The 15,903-nt window shown below is 39.8% G+C and overlaps 1 protein-coding gene across 3 annotated transcripts in view; it reads left to right on the top strand.

Annotated features, from left to right (window-relative positions):
• The window catches only part of LOC146063690 (protein unc-93 homolog A-like), a 93,895-nt gene extending 79,601 nt beyond the window's left edge, over positions 1-14,294 (top strand). For all 3 annotated transcript variants that reach the window (XM_083176299.1, XM_083176298.1, XM_083176300.1), the window contains 4 exons: positions 5,539-5,750; positions 9,924-10,059; positions 11,045-11,176; positions 13,685-14,294. In XM_083176299.1, the coding sequence (XP_083032425.1) occupies positions 5,539-5,750; positions 9,924-10,059; positions 11,045-11,176; positions 13,685-14,133 (929 nt within the window). In that variant the 3' untranslated portion in view covers positions 14,134-14,294. The remainder of the gene's footprint in view (positions 1-5,538; positions 5,751-9,923; positions 10,060-11,044; positions 11,177-13,684) is intronic.
• Positions 14,295-15,903: the final 1,609 nt, after the last annotated feature.

Below are 15,903 nucleotides of genomic sequence, written 5' to 3'. Positions count from 1 at the left end.
TATTAAATATCTATTAAATAGATGTGCTTCTCAGCCAGGTTGGTGTGTCAGATGTCATGGCTCTGACATTTGTGCACTCCCCCTCTTTGGACCCATGCCACACCACTGACCTCTGTATGTGTCACCTGCGCTAGCTAGCAGCCGCAGGCTGAATCATGAGCGGAGACAGACTCAGCGCTGCTGCTGACATTATCATGTGCCCTGGACCGCGTCCTCCGTGTTCAGCAGCCATCCCATTCCCTACTGCGGATCACAGGCCCGGCGCGCCGTGGACTGTGAGGGGGTTGCGGCTTCCAGCCTCTCAGGAGAGGCGGGACTCGGCAGCCGGCGGGGGACCTGACCGCGCACAGGAAGCGCTAATAGGCTGCAGGAGCCGAGATCCCCTGTCTCGGCTCTTGCTAGCACTTCTTGTGCGCGCGGTCAGACTGGTGTGTGAGGCATCAGAGAAAGTGCTTTCAGAGCTCCGGGCTCTATTAAAAACAAAATGCAGGGCTTGACTGGTCAGGTCATTAGGAGGTGCCTGTGCACCCCCGGCACCCCCCGTGCGCACGCCTATGGTCATAATGCTAAGTAGTCATAATCAATTTTTGATTATTCTACACAACTTGTTTGGTTGTAACTAAACGGGTTATCCTCCTTTTATGTCCCCTGTCTACTAAAAGCAATTATCTCAGCTCTGAGTTGAAGGGATCTAACTTTTGGCGTCTGGGACTGAAGGCCAAAATTAAAGATTAGCAAAACAATCTAAGGATGTGATCTGAGTAGGATCAGTGTCCAGCTTGCTAGCTCAGGAATTGATCAATTTTAAATGTTAAGCTGGGTACACATATATACAATTGTCGGGCCGTTCTTCCGTTCTGGGTCAGACGGCCGTTCAATTGTATATGTGTGTATGCTGTCCCGTACGAGCGATAAACGGCAAAAAACTGTCTTGACCGTCCATACTCGGTCGGTCGACGGTTCTTTGCTGTTTAATTTTCATCCGACAGGACGGCCCCATATCGGTACAAAAGTGCAGTGTGTACGCACGTTCGACCGATATGCTGCTGTCCTTGCGACTATACTGCCAAAGCTGGAACGCCCATGTGGGCGTTCCATAGCTGCATCATCTCTCCTACAGCACAAGAAGCATTCACCTCTCCCCATGTATATTTAAAGAAATAATCATAATATACATGCACCCCATCTTTATAGCAGGTCGCCGTATCTGTCCCTAGTCACGCTGCCGGCTGCTATAAAGACGGGGGAAAGCATCTTCAGTCAGCCGGCAATTATACCTTGATTGTATTACTGCAACTGTTTCACTTTGTATGTTTCATACGTTGCTCTTATAAGCATTAAATTGAGACAAAGTATCAGATTGCAGAATAGTGTTAAACTGCGTTAATTGCTGCAGTATGATATTGTAAGTACTGTATATGGTAATAGACTGGGGGGAGTTACAAATAATGAACTACTGTACACTAGTTGCTGCAGTGTAGTATAATAAGCACATTGCATTCAGAACGCACAGTTCAATAAATCATGTGTGGAGGTGACAGGGTTAATGTAGTTTACGGAGCCACGGCTTGCTGCTCATGATATATAAGTGCAGGCTGTCACAACAGAAAGGAATTTGAGCAGCACAAGCAGACAGGCAATAGCCCTTAAAAGGGCTAATTGATATCAAGGCACAGTTGCTAACATTTCAATATACATTAGATAATGTGACACACATGGAGCGACAAACTGCTATAAAGACGGGTATGCGAGTATAGTCAGTTTGCGGTAGTCACCCTAGTCATTTTGCGGTAGTCACCCTGGTATAGTCAGTTTGCGGTAGTCACCCTAGTCAAACTGACTATACTCGCATACCCGTCTTTATAGCAGTTTGGTCCTCCGTGTGTGTCACATTATCTAATGTATATTGAAATGTTAGCAACTGTGCCTTGATAACAATTAGCCCTTTTAAGGGCTATTGCCTGTCTGCTTGTGCTGCTAAAATTCCTTTCTGTTGTGACAGCCTGCACTTATATATCATGAGCAGCAAGCCGCAGCTCCGTAAACTACATTAACCCTGTCACCTCCACACATGATTTATTGAACTGTGCGTTCTGAATGCAATGTGCTTATTATACTACACTGCAGCAACTAGTGTACAGTAGTTCATTATTTGTAACTCCCCCCAGTCTATTACCATATACAGTACTTACAATATCATACTGCAGCAATTAACGCAGTTTAACACTATTCTGCAATCTGATACTTTGTCTCAATTTAATGCTTATAAGAGCAACGTATGAAACATACAAAGTGAAACAGTTGCAGTAATACAATCAAGGTATAATTGCCGGCAATGTTTCAGTCTCAGCAGAGACTAATAAGTTAATGGGAAATGCCGGCAAGGACTGTATGAATTAACGGTGGTTAACAGTGATTAATGTGACTTCACAGAAACCTTAACCTTAATTATCCTGTGATGGTTCTCTAATGTGTCTTAAATAAACACTGTTATCACTGCGTCTCTGACCCCTGATTTTTATGGGGGGATGACACCGTAATGACTGAGATACTGCAACCAACATTTCGAGTTGAGGTGATCCCTTAACTAGAGAATGTCAGTCACCTCTGTGTTGTGGTAATAAATCCACACCATGTTCAGTGGATGCAGCATCTGGGGATCAAGTAGGTTAAATGTGAGCGTAGCAGCTACCGTTAAAGTATAGACGCTAGTCACAATATAAAGGAGACGCATCACAGAGGCTATGTGTTCTGTCTATGTGTTATCTATGGTCTTCTATCTGTTCCGTCTAGCATTTCAAAGATGCTCTGTTCTGAACATGAATTTCCCAGACATGGGGCACATTATGTTACACTGTGGCAATGTAATGTGTAACATAATGTGCACCATGTCTGGGAAATTCATGTTCAGAACAGAGCACCTTTGAAATGCTAGACGGAACACATAGAAGACCATAGATAACACATAGACGGAACACATACTCTGTGATGCGTCTATGACCTGCCGGCTGCTATAAAGATGCGGAAAGTGACTACCTAATCACTTTGCCGTATCTGTCCCTAGTCAACCTGCCGGCTGCTATAAAGATGCGGAAAGTGACTACCCAGTCACTTTGCCGTATCTGTCCCTAGTCAACCTGCCGGCTGACGCGTACCCCGTCTTTATAGTGGTCCACCTATATATTTTGTTTAGGTTCTGTAATCACACCCCTTTATTTTGGTATGCCCTTAACCCAGCCCATTATGATAATTATGTTTATATATATCGTGTCAAAAGCCCAAATCGGGAGAGTGTGTACGGTGGTACAATCTTTTTCTTGCAACTGTTTGGACGGGAGTACATCGGACGTCGCAAGTAAAATTGTACAGGTGTGTACGCTCGTGATCGGCTGTTGTTTGTGGACAGTCCGACGGGAGTAAGGTCGGCCGAACGGTTGCAAGAAACAGGGATTGTATATATGTGTACCCAGCTTTAGAATTGTAATAACATCTTTCTCTGTATTTATAATACTGAAAAAGAGCATTGTTTTGTTAAATGCACCGGCAATATTCATTTATGTTTTATTCATAGGGGCAATAAACAGGGCAGGCGACAGGGGGGGGGGGGGGGTCAAGGGGGACACTTGTACCGGGCCCTGACCAGAAGAGGGGACCACAAGGCATTGAGAGACATAGGGGCTGTAAGCATGGCTACCTAATCACCTGTCTGGCTACCCATACTAATGAGTTTAGTGACGCAACGCAACAAACCAAACAACACACAATGCTGTGCCCTCCCAAACACTTTTATTGGTAAGCTGCTCAATCAGAGGTCTGTCATTCAGGTGCCAACAGGGAGGGGTAAATCTGGTTAGGAAAAAAAAAACAGTTTGTATCCCTATTGCACACTGAATGAGAAATATACATATAATAATCAGATAATAGAGAGATCTTGGTTGCATATATCTGCAGATATAGGGTTAAGCCCCCAGGCCGTATGTCAAGGCGTCTCTGTCACTGGGGGTCCCTAACACTGGGTATGGGTCTGGGGTGTGGGCCCCCAACATGCCGACACAGGCTGACTACTTCCAGGGCAGCACACAAATGAAAGTTAGTAGGTGTTAAATAAGAAGCACATAAGTGCTATGTAGGGAGGTGAAGGTGTGATTAAAATAATACATACAATAGGGAAAAAACATAAATGTTAATAAAGTGTTAGGGTGTGCTACCCTGGAGCAGACCAGCCATACCAACAAAGGGGGAATCACACTCCCAAACCCATCCCATGCACAATAACAAATTTATGGGCCTAATAGCCCAGTGTAAGGCCACATGATAATGGCTTACAACATCTGAGAGCCAGCTTACCTGGAGATACCCCTGGCTTCTCCAATGGCACTCAGGTGTCAGCAATCCCTCCTATTGCTGACCCATCTATGCCTCTCAACTGCACAACACTTTTATTGGTAAGCTGCTCAATCAGAGGTCTGTCATTCAGGTGCCAACAGGGAGGGGTAAATCTGGTTAGGAAAAAAAACAGTTTGTATCCCTATTGCACACTGAATGAGAAATACACATATAATAATCAGATAATACAGAGATCTTGGTTGCATATATCTGCAGATATAGGGTTAAGCCCCCAGGCCGTACGTCAAGGCGTCTCTGTCACTGGGGGTCCCTAACACTGGGTATGGGTCTGGGGTGTGGGCCCCCAACATGCCGACACAGGCTGACTACTCCAGGGCAGCACACAAATGAAAGTTAGTAGGTGTTAAATAAGAAGCACATAAGTGCTATGTAGGGAGGTGAAGGTGTGATTAAAATAATACATACAATAGGGAAAAAACATAAATGTTAATAAAGTGTTAGGGTGTGCTACCCTGGAGCAGACCAGCCATACCAACAAAGGGGGAATCACACTCCCAAACCCATCCCATGCACAATAACAAATTTATGGGCCTAATAGCCCAGTGTAAGGCCACATCAGTTTATTGCCAGATGTATCAGTACAAGATGCATAATACAAAGGAATTTGTGTATTATCTGCCCATCCCTATTACAGTATATTGCATAGTAAATATTAATTATCTGTTTATTTCTAATAATAAAAAAGTACATTCAATATGCAGTGTAATAAAAATCTGCATTCGGGGGGACCCAGAGATATCAGTGTTCAGGGCCCCAAGATTTCTGTTGCTGGCCCTGGCAATAAATATAACTCTGCACAGGTTGTTATCAGATCACTGTAGAATGTAGTAAGGGCCCTCCTCCCTCATTTATATCTCTTATTCAAACTATGTTCGATGGCGCCAAATCCTGCGCTTTTCTTCCAACCTGATACTTACTGTATTTCAGTGTGATCTGCTAATGCAGCTATGTTTACATACCTTGTACTTGTCTACTGTTGTCATCAACTGTAAGTCACTGATTCCTGTTTTGCTTACTCATTTACTGTATGTACTCTGTAATTGGGCGCTGTGGATCCCTTGTGTCACCATATAAGTAAATAATAATAATGATAATAATAATCTATAAAATGTTCCTTCAACTGTTTGACAGGGTGTGGCGTGCTTGCTGTGCTTCTTGTTGTAATCTTCTTGGATCAGATTGATTTAAAAGATGAACTGAAAAAAGATGAAGTGCAGCCATCTGTTTGCAAAACATTACTTGGCGCAATACTTCAATTAAAGGACTTACGACAATGTCTCCTTATACCTATAACAATGGTCTTTGGGTTCCAGCAAGGATTTCTTTCAAGTGATTTTACTAAGGTATGAACTGGAATAAGGAATCAATGCGCTTATTTTTTTAACATAACATTGTGCAATAGCTCATATTCAAATGCCCTGTGTAGATTGCAGGATTGCTGTCCGAGGTTGGAGAGCACATTCTAGCAAAGTAGTACTCCCTTCATTCATGTCTTTTCGACAGCCTTAATTTCATGCATGGCATACAGTATGTACATTAAAATGTTGTTTATTACATTAAAACTAGTGTGCATAAAATGAATATAAATTACATCCCCATTAAACCTTTTACCGATGTGAGTTTTCAACCAGTTCCATGGACATGTGAAATGAAGATCTTTCTGTTGGGGAAATAAGAGCCTTTGGGCTAGATTTAGTAAAGGCACTTTTCAAAGCCACCAAAATGCAACCTGAGAGAAGTGCATGAAAAGTGTGAAATTATCCTGGACCCCCAAAAAGTGGCAACTGAGATAACAGGACCATATAGAAGCCTGTCTGTTTTTTTTAATGGTTTCAGATGCCTGTTCTTTGCACATTTTGTTAATAGTTTAAAAAATATTATAATTTTTTTTTCTGCAATAGTTATTTTGGGGTACAGACAAATATCTGTAAAGTAATTTTATAGTGTTTTATATGGCTGGAGAGGCACTTTTCTACCCTGCTTCTGTCAACTTCCTGGACGGTATGTGCAAACCATATGTGGTACATATTGCCACCGATCGTCCTATACTAATCGCATATGTACTAACAAGTTCCACAGAGGGCAACTCTCCCAATGAGAGCTGCTCTTTGTAATGCCTGGACTTCTGTGTGTGTGTGACCCGGAGTCCCTCTGTGCATGAGTGACACTGTCGGGTTTGGAGCATGCTGGGAGTGATCCATGTCAGATCTCTTACACGGCTCTGCGGAAATAAGCCCATAACTTTTTTTATACGGTAATGTAAGCTATAGCTGGCACTATCCTCTGTCTCTGCATTACTGTGGGCATTATGTGTAAGGGGAAATCCTGTAGGCAGTGCATAAGGGGCACTTCTGTGTGGCATAACAATTATAAATCTACTGTGTAGCTTAATGTGTGTTAGGAGCACTACATTGTTGTATATCTTGTAAAATGGATACTACTGTGTAGCATAACATGACTAAGGAGCTCTTATGTGTGGTGTAATATGAATCAGGGGCAATACATACAGTGTAATAAGAATATGATTGTTCTACTCTGTGGTTTAATTTGAGCCACATCCCTTTTTGTGGCGTACACCTTCAGTGCGCACTCTCCTTTTAGAAAGTTTGGGAGGAAGGATGCAAATTTATAGTTTGCAGGAAGGCGCCAAACACCCTACCACCAGTCCTGCTTGTATCTGCCCTGTAGCGAGTGCAAAGAATACATCATCTAACAAACAAACACATAAGGGTGAACATGCTCTCACTGAAATCTAATTGACAATGACCCTTTCTTCTTATCCAGGCTAAAACCAAGCCCTCTGTATATAAGTTGATAGGCATATTTTCTGTAGAAAGAACTGTGTAGGATACACTTTGCAAACTCATCTAGTACTTAGGGACTTATTCTAGTTCACTATTTTTGACAAAATCCTTCTTAGATGGACAAAACCATGTGCACTGCAGGGGGGGAGATGTAAAATGTGCAAAGAGAATTAGATTTGGGTGAGTTATTTTGTTTCTGTGCAGGGTAAATACTGACTGCTTTATTTTTACACTCCATTATAGATCTCACTTTGAAATGAAACCCCACCCAAATCTAATACTCTCTGCACAAGTAACATCTGCCCCCCTGCAGTGCACATGGTTTTGTTGATCTAAGAAGGATTTTGGCAGAAAGAGTGAACTAGAATAAGGCCCTTAATCTGCATCTGCCTCAGTGTGTGCTCCTTGGGGTCGATTTACAAATGCTTCCAAAAATGAAAAGTTTTTGTGGATAACAACCAACCAGATTCCAGCTATCATTTCTCTATTACATCCTATAAATACATTTTTGGAAGTTTTAAAATATCTACCCCCTTGTGTTTTGACTTAATACAGCAAAACTCAGCTAAACAAGTTACTTTCCTCCTGCTGTTTAACTGCTGATGAATAATAATAATGATTCTTAACTTGATATATCACATTTATTTGAAATGGAATTAAAGAACTTTACACTATTGCAAAATACAATTGATTTAGTAATTGAATTGGCTCCAAAAACCTTGATCTTTAGAACTGGAGTTTATATTACAACATAATTACAGTACACATTTCTTATTATACAGTAGGCAAGGATGCAGCCACTTGGCATATACTGTAAATATAATTGCTGCACATACTGTAATTTGGATGTATGCTTTTGTTGTGATAACATTGTCAAGACTTCATCTATTAAGGACATATACTGTATATGTATAGATTGTTTTCATTTATTTTAATTGACCTGCATACACTTCTAAAAAAATAAATAAGATCTGTAATATATAAAGACATTACAATTAATTCTCAAACATTAAAGTTAAAAGCGTTCCAAAATTTGAACCACTTATTTTGATTAGGGTTACAGATATGGCTAGTACTATTTTATATTTTCTCAATGAAAGTAAAAATCTATGTACAGTACTGTATATTTAATCTTTAGATTTCATATTAAAATGCATAGTGTACCGTATATACTCGAGTATAAGTCGACCCGAATATAAGCCGAGGCACCTAATTTTACAACAAAAAAAATGGGAAAAATGATTGACTCAAGTTGGACCCTCACTCGAGTATTAGCCGAAGGGGGCTTTTTCAGCATAAAAAATGTTCTGAAAAAGTAGGCTTGGCTTATACTCGAGTATATATGGTAATGTATCCCCTTTAACTTACCACTAAATTGAAGAGTCCAGTTTCAGCACTAAGTAAAGTAAAACCAAGACGTTATTTATTTTTAGTTTTTCCACTAGAAATGGAAAACAGTAACAGAGTCTCCCTTATCCATATATTCCAAACACCAAAATATTCTGAAAACCATGGTTTTTCAAAATATTTTGGGTTTTTTTTGTTCCCCCCCCCCCCCCCACCTCTTTTTCCATACTTTCCTCAATCCCCGGTGTCCACGGCGGCCATCAGAATCCTCTTCAGCTGCATCACTGGTCCAAAGGATGCATTACGCAGGCGCACCGGTGATGTAACCGGCTAACCTGCACCCTCGCGCAATGCACCCCTGGGACTGGAGTTGCCGCTGAGGAGGATTCCGCAAGACTGCCATGGATGCCCGGGGACAACTGGGACATCGGAGGACCATCAGGGCACCACCGGGGGACCAGGTAAGTATGAAAATAAATATTCTATAATCTGCAAAAATCCCATATCCAACTTGCTCGTGATCCCGAGCATTTCTGATGAAGGATACGCCATCTGTATTTACAAATGCAATACTTTAATACTTTGTTACTTGTGTATTATCATGGCACCGGCACATGCAACGTAGTTGGCGCAGTCAGAGCTACGTAGTTAGTGTCAGTCAGCGTAGTCGTAGTAAGGCAGCGTAGCAAGCGTAGTAGCATAGTGTAAAGTAACGAGTAAAGCTGCCGGTGTCCACAGGGTCGGGTGCGCTGGCAGACGCAGGAATAGCATCGGAGGACACGCTTCAAATAAAGTCCTGGGAACCACCATATCCAAAACCCTGGCGGATGCCGGCAGAGAGGCGCTCCATGTTAGTTGAATGCGTGAGCATCTCATATGCACGAGTCTCCCAGACCGCACATGGTTAGAACCAACAGGTCCCCAACCCTGGTGGACGCCGACAGAGAGGCGCTCCATGTTAGTTGAACGCGCGCCACCAAAGAGCCACTACTAAGGTAATGGGCACCGTGATAATACACAAGTACCAATAATTTTTTGTAACCTAAAAAGCAACACCGAAAATCCTGAAATCCGGGTGACAAATGATATTGCCATTGTTGGAGGCAGGGTAGAGGGGAGGTATACAGTATATTACGGCATATTCAAAGCATCCAGCTTCAAAACATATTTGGAATACTGTATTCTTTTTGTTTTTTAATAAAAAAAGAATTAAAATAAAACGAATGTGTTTGCAAAAAATAATATTAAAACCTTAATGATAATTATGTATTTTGTACTGTACATGAATTGCAAATTGATGGTTATGGGCTACTGGAGTGGATCTTTCATGGTCTTTTTTTATATACAGTATATATCTTATTGCAGGCTTATGTTACCTGTAGTTTGGGGATACAGTTTGTGGGATATGTGATGATTTGCGGTGCTGCAACAAGCTCTGTTTGTTCCCTGCTCTTTGGAAAACTTTCCCAGTACACTGGAAGGATTGTTCTTATTATATTCGGTAAGAAATATGTACAGTATTTGTGTCAAATTGATCCAAAGTGAAAAATCTCACACACTACATTATTACATTTCCCAATGTTGAATTTATATTGTTAGATTAACATTAATTGAGAATTTTGAAATGGACTTAACTATCTAAAATCTGTGGTAAACAAAAATTAAAACTGCAAATTGATGAATGTAACACTCTAATACCTACTGGACCTGCACAATCACTCACCAACATGAAGGGGCAGTTTTATCACAATCTCCATCCCAGAATTGGCTAAATTAACGGCAGGTGAAAATATTTATTTTGCTGGATTTAGCAGCGGCCCTGTCTATGGCGGCTTGCTTTTGTGACACCACTGTTCAAATAGCTGGCCAATGGTGTAGATAATCCAGTGCAATAACATACTAGTGGTACCACTTCTGCTTCCATGCAAGCAACAGCGAAAGCAACTCCAAACACATCAGGCGCCATGAATCCAGATCCAGGATCCAGAAATAGTGCAATAGATGCACTATGATAAAATCATCCTGACAATGGGGGTGATTTTGGTTCACTCTTTCTGACAAATTCCTTCTTAGATGGACAAAACCATGTGCACTGCAGGGGGGCAGATGTAAAATGTGCAGAGAGAATTCTATTTGGGTGAGTTATTTTGTTTCTGTGCAAGGAAAATACTGACTGCTTTATTTTTACACTGAAATATAGATCTCACTTTGAAGTAAAACCCCACCCAAATCTAATTCTCTCTGCACAATTTACATATGCCCCCCTGCAATGCACATGGTTTTGTCCATCTAAGAAGGAATTTGTCAGATAGAGTGAACCAAAATAACCCCCAATGTTTCAAAAAGCCACTCATGGTCACCTGAATCTGTTCTCAGTTTCCATATTTGTCTATGCAAACAGCAATAGTCAAAAAATGTAATTAATAAATTGCACAAGGCCCTTTCAAGGAAACATATTACATACTATTTTTATTTCTTTGTGACAGCGGCAGCAGCAAGTGTTTCAGGTGTATGTGCCCTATTGCTTTGGAAGCCAAACCCTAACCAACTTGCATTATACTTCATAATTCCTGCTTTGTGGAATATGTCTGATGCTATACGCCTAACACTTCTGAACAGTAAGACACCAAAATATTTTAAATCGTATTTATATGTATTTGTATATATATAGCACATGTTTAGAATTCACATTACAGGTTGAGTACCCCTTATCTGAATATCCGTTATCCGAATTATTCCGAAAACCATACATTCCAGAAAGTGAAAAAATATATATTTTTTTTTGTGCTAAAAACCTAATGGGGACATTTGTAACAGCACTACTAGGGACAAGATATATAACTACCACTAAATATGTGCAAGACAATGATTGCTTGGTATTCAAATTCAGTGCCTGAGCTAGTACACAAATTTTGTTTCATGTTTTGAAACCTTGTTTTATGCACAAATAAAATATATTTGTGTGTATTTCATGTGTCTGATGTGTTTATACAACATAAATGCAAGATACTTGAAAATACATAATTGAAATAATAAAATATTCGGAAATACGTAATAATCCGTTATCCAAAATTCTCCTGGTCCCGAGCATTTTGGATAAGGGATACTCAACCTGTATTAACAAAAGTACAGTCTATCAAATGTATGTTTAGTAACTAATAGTTGATGATCTCAGGCAACAGTAGTGTCTGTAACAAAATGCATTGTTAACACGTAAGAGGATACATATCACAACATCCCAAAGTACAAGAAGATCATGTATATGTTAATAATTTTACAGTAAATTGACATACATTGTCAGTAAGCAAAACATTAACATTTTCTGTATTTTTGTTAATGTGTATAATTTTTTTATATTGCTTGTTGGTGACATCACAGGGCCTGATCACAACATGCAATGTTCACTATCTCGTAAGGTACTACAGGTTGGGTATCCCTTATCCGGATATCCCATATCCCAAATTTTCCGAAAAACAAAATATTCTGAACCCCCCTGCCTCTTTTTTAATACTAACCTTGTCCCCAGGGGTCCACGGCAGCCATTGGAATCCTCTTCAGTAGCATTTCCAGTCCCAAGGATGCATTGCATGGCATGGGACGGGATTGCCGCTGAAGAGGTTTCAGATGGCTGTCGTGGATGCCAGGGAACACCGTGGACGTCAGGGGACATCGGGGCACCACCAAGGGACCAGGTAAGTATTAAAAAAAATCCTAAATCTGCAAAAATGCCTTATACCAAATGCTTGTGGTCCCGAGCATGTCGGATATAGATACTCAACCAGTATTTAGTACATTGTCTGTATATCGTAAGAAAGAGTAAGTGAACCATTATGGTGGGTTTCTTGTTTAACCCTTTGAATGCCAACATCTCTGCGAGAGATGTGCAAAATATCCGGTAAAAATGTCAGCGTTGCTCACATTTGTAATATAAATTCAAATAAAATATGTTGTGTAATTATAGATTATATTTGCTGGGTTAATGCCCAGAGTTCAGTCCACTCAAAGGTTAAGCCATATCACTGCTGGGCTATTTGTGCAGCTTTCCATTAGGTTTATGGTTCTCTGGGAAATTCCCTACTTTTATGCAGCTGGCTTGTACATATACATGTTTACTACCTTACCCCTAAGGATGTTTTTAATTGGCAATTCAAGCAACTTACATTAGTAAATGGCACCAAGTGCTTGATAGTGTTAATCTACTCCAGTGATGTAAGATCATGCATGATATAATGAGAAGCAGACAGATGATTGTATACTGTATACTGTAACTGGATAAGTAACCAGTATTGAAAGTAATAAGTACTGTACCAAATTTATTATCAAATATGATTGAGGCTTATATTTAATATGTAATAAAAAAAGAAAAAACATGTTGAAGACAAAGATGGTTTGTATTTCATTGTTTTTTTAGAGTTATTTACTTCTAATGCATTTTTCATGCAAAATTTTATTTTAGTATTTATGTAATGCTATCCATGTAATAAGCAGTCATAAACGACAAGAACTTTGTTGATTTAATGTTTTTGTCAGCAAGATAATCGCACCATCACAATGTTGATCCCATTAAAATGTTCTTTAAAGCATTTCAAAAGTATTGGCGGTATAAATGTAAATATGTTGCTTAAAGAGCATGTTTGCAGCTATCTTGCCGACAGCATTAAAATGCTATCATTAACATTTTACCATGGCCATCACCATGGTGCCGGAAGGGTCTAGGTCAACAGTCAAAAGGTCAACCACTATTGGTCAACAGTCATAAGGTCGACAAATAAAAAAAGGTCCCTGTGCATTAGGTCAACACGGTCAAAGGGTCGACACAAGCAAATGGTTGAAAAATGTCGACATGGGAAACAGTCAATGTGTTTTTTTTCTTCACTTTTTGGAGTCTATGTTGACATAGGTTTTTTTTTTTTTTTAAATGGGCATAATCTTTAATGAAAATAATTAATTGTCCAACAGTATGTGGAAAGCAGTCACACTGTACAAAGAAAACAGACAATAAAAAGGTTTCAGTAGTCACTTAAATATAGTTATTGGTTTATGTAAATTATAATGCACTATTTGGTATTAGTATACAATACAGTATTATGCAGCTGTATGAATTAATTCCTTTTTTCTCTTTGCAGCATATTATGGCGTTTTATTTGCTGATTGTAAAGAAGCTGCTTTTGCCAATTATAATGTCTGGCAGTCTCTTGGATTTGTCATAGCATTTATATACAGCAATCTCTTGTGTGTCTACATGAAGATCTACATTGTTCTTTCCATCATATTGCTTGGGCTTATTCTTTATTTAGTAGTTGAATTTATAGAATACAGGAAATCTCCAAAAGATGATAAAAACATAAATACAATAACAGAGTCAGAAAGCACTAATACAGAAACTGAGTCAGAAAGCACAGATACAATAATGACGTTGGAAAACACAAATACAATAATGGCGTCAGAAAACATAAATACAGAAACGGAGTCAGAAAGCACAAATACAGTGAAGGAGTCAGAAAGCACAAATACAATAAATGAATTAGAAAGCACAAATTCAGGAAATGCGCAAGAAGCCAAAAATGCTAAATAACCAACAGAAGACATGCAATGATGTGGTGATGTGATTTGCATACATAATATATAGTTATATTATCATATCACAAGACTAAGAAAATATGCAATTCTTTTCATTGGAATTATCTAACGAAGTGCACTGCATTATGATACATAAATAAACCTTTTCCACAATTCTCTTTTTTTCCCCATTATATTTCTGTTCATTTTAAAGTCAGTAGACAACAGGCATTATAAAATAAAATAAAAAAACAATAGAGAAAAATGTGACTCCAAGTCAATCACACTTCTGTGTAATCAAACTGTCCACTTAGGAAGCAACACTGATTGACAATCAATTTTGAATGCTGTTGTGCAAATGGAATAGAAAACAGATGGAAATTATAGGCAATTAGCAAGACACTCCCAATAAAGGAGTTGTTCTGCAGGTGGTGACCACAGACCACTTCTCAGCTCCTATGCTTTCTGGCTGATGTTTTGGTCACTTTTGAAAGCTGACGGTGGGGATTGTGCTTACAGTTTGTAGAGAAAGGGACCAGGGGCGATGAAGAGGTGTTAACACATCCAAAGATGAAATGAAAAGAAAGTTTCCAGAAAGAAACTTTCCAGAAAGCAACCGTTAATATGTTTGGGATAAAAATGTGATTTCTTTTTAAAAGGGTTAATGGTTGAACTACTAGTAGTTGATGTTTCAGAATCATTAAGTGCAAAAAATGTCTTTAATGACAAAAGTCTGATGAATTTTTGAACATCTATGTACAAATCAAAGAAATTAATTTGATTGCTTAGGCAATTTACTTCATTTATTATGTATATCATGCATTTCTATCATGTTTTTAATGTTTTGCTGCTATTGTAAAAGCCGATTTTTCTACCCCTGCTAATTTTTTATCACTTTTTTGCACTTTAATCCTTCGCTGGCCGTGCGTTTCACAGCCGTCTTGAGAATATTACAGTCTTGTGCCTATTTCCGTCAAAATGGCCTTGCGTTTCACGGCCATTAAAACCAATGGATCTGTGTATATACACAGTATCCATGCACTCCACGGCCAAAGCAGACTGGGGTATGACGCGGCGCTACGTTTCCGTTAATCCGGAAATGACGCAGACGCCGGAAGACATCATACGTTCCACTGCCCGAAGCGCGTGCATTCCACGCGACTTACGGGCATTAATATTACTGTTTGGGACCCCATTTTTGGCCGCAAATATGGCTATTAGGCCAGTGGGCCTCCCTACATATTTCTAAATGGATTAAAAGTCTTTTAGTAACAGGGAATTAACGTTTGGAGAAACGTTCCCTGACTTCCGGTTTTCCCCTTACTTCCGGGGTTGTCCTAATAAGTGCAGGGGTATAAATATCGGCTTGATGTGACTCCTCTCCAAGCCTTGAAAAAGACAGGTTATCCTGTCGAAACGCGATGGCAGGAGAGGAGCCTTGCTGTACTTCATTTTGGGGAATTCACCATCTGTATGCAGTTACGATTGGGGTATAAGGCCAATACCCCAGTCACCAGGTACCGTGTTCTTTCCATCTGGTGTTCCCCAAACCTTGTTTTATGCAAATAAATTTGTACACCCCTTTTCTTGAAAGAGGTTTTTTCTGTCTTTTTTATATGGTGCAATTTATGGACATCCACTGCACCTAAGAGACTGGGTTCCCTTCTTTAAAAAAAGAAACCTTGATGCGCCTGTGCTAGCAACTCATATTTGTGAGTACGGTACGCATCCAGCATTTCAGAATCCACTCGTGGTGAAATCCCCTAGTGTTGCAAAAGATACCTTT

This window comes from Crinia signifera, chromosome 3 (genome assembly GCF_055691185.1).
Source record: "Crinia signifera chromosome 3, ASM5569118v1, whole genome shotgun sequence".
Taxonomy (NCBI): Eukaryota; Metazoa; Chordata; class Amphibia; order Anura; family Myobatrachidae; genus Crinia; species Crinia signifera.
The sequence above is the reverse complement of the archived record's forward strand: the minus strand, read 5'-3'. Positions and strand labels throughout refer to the sequence as shown.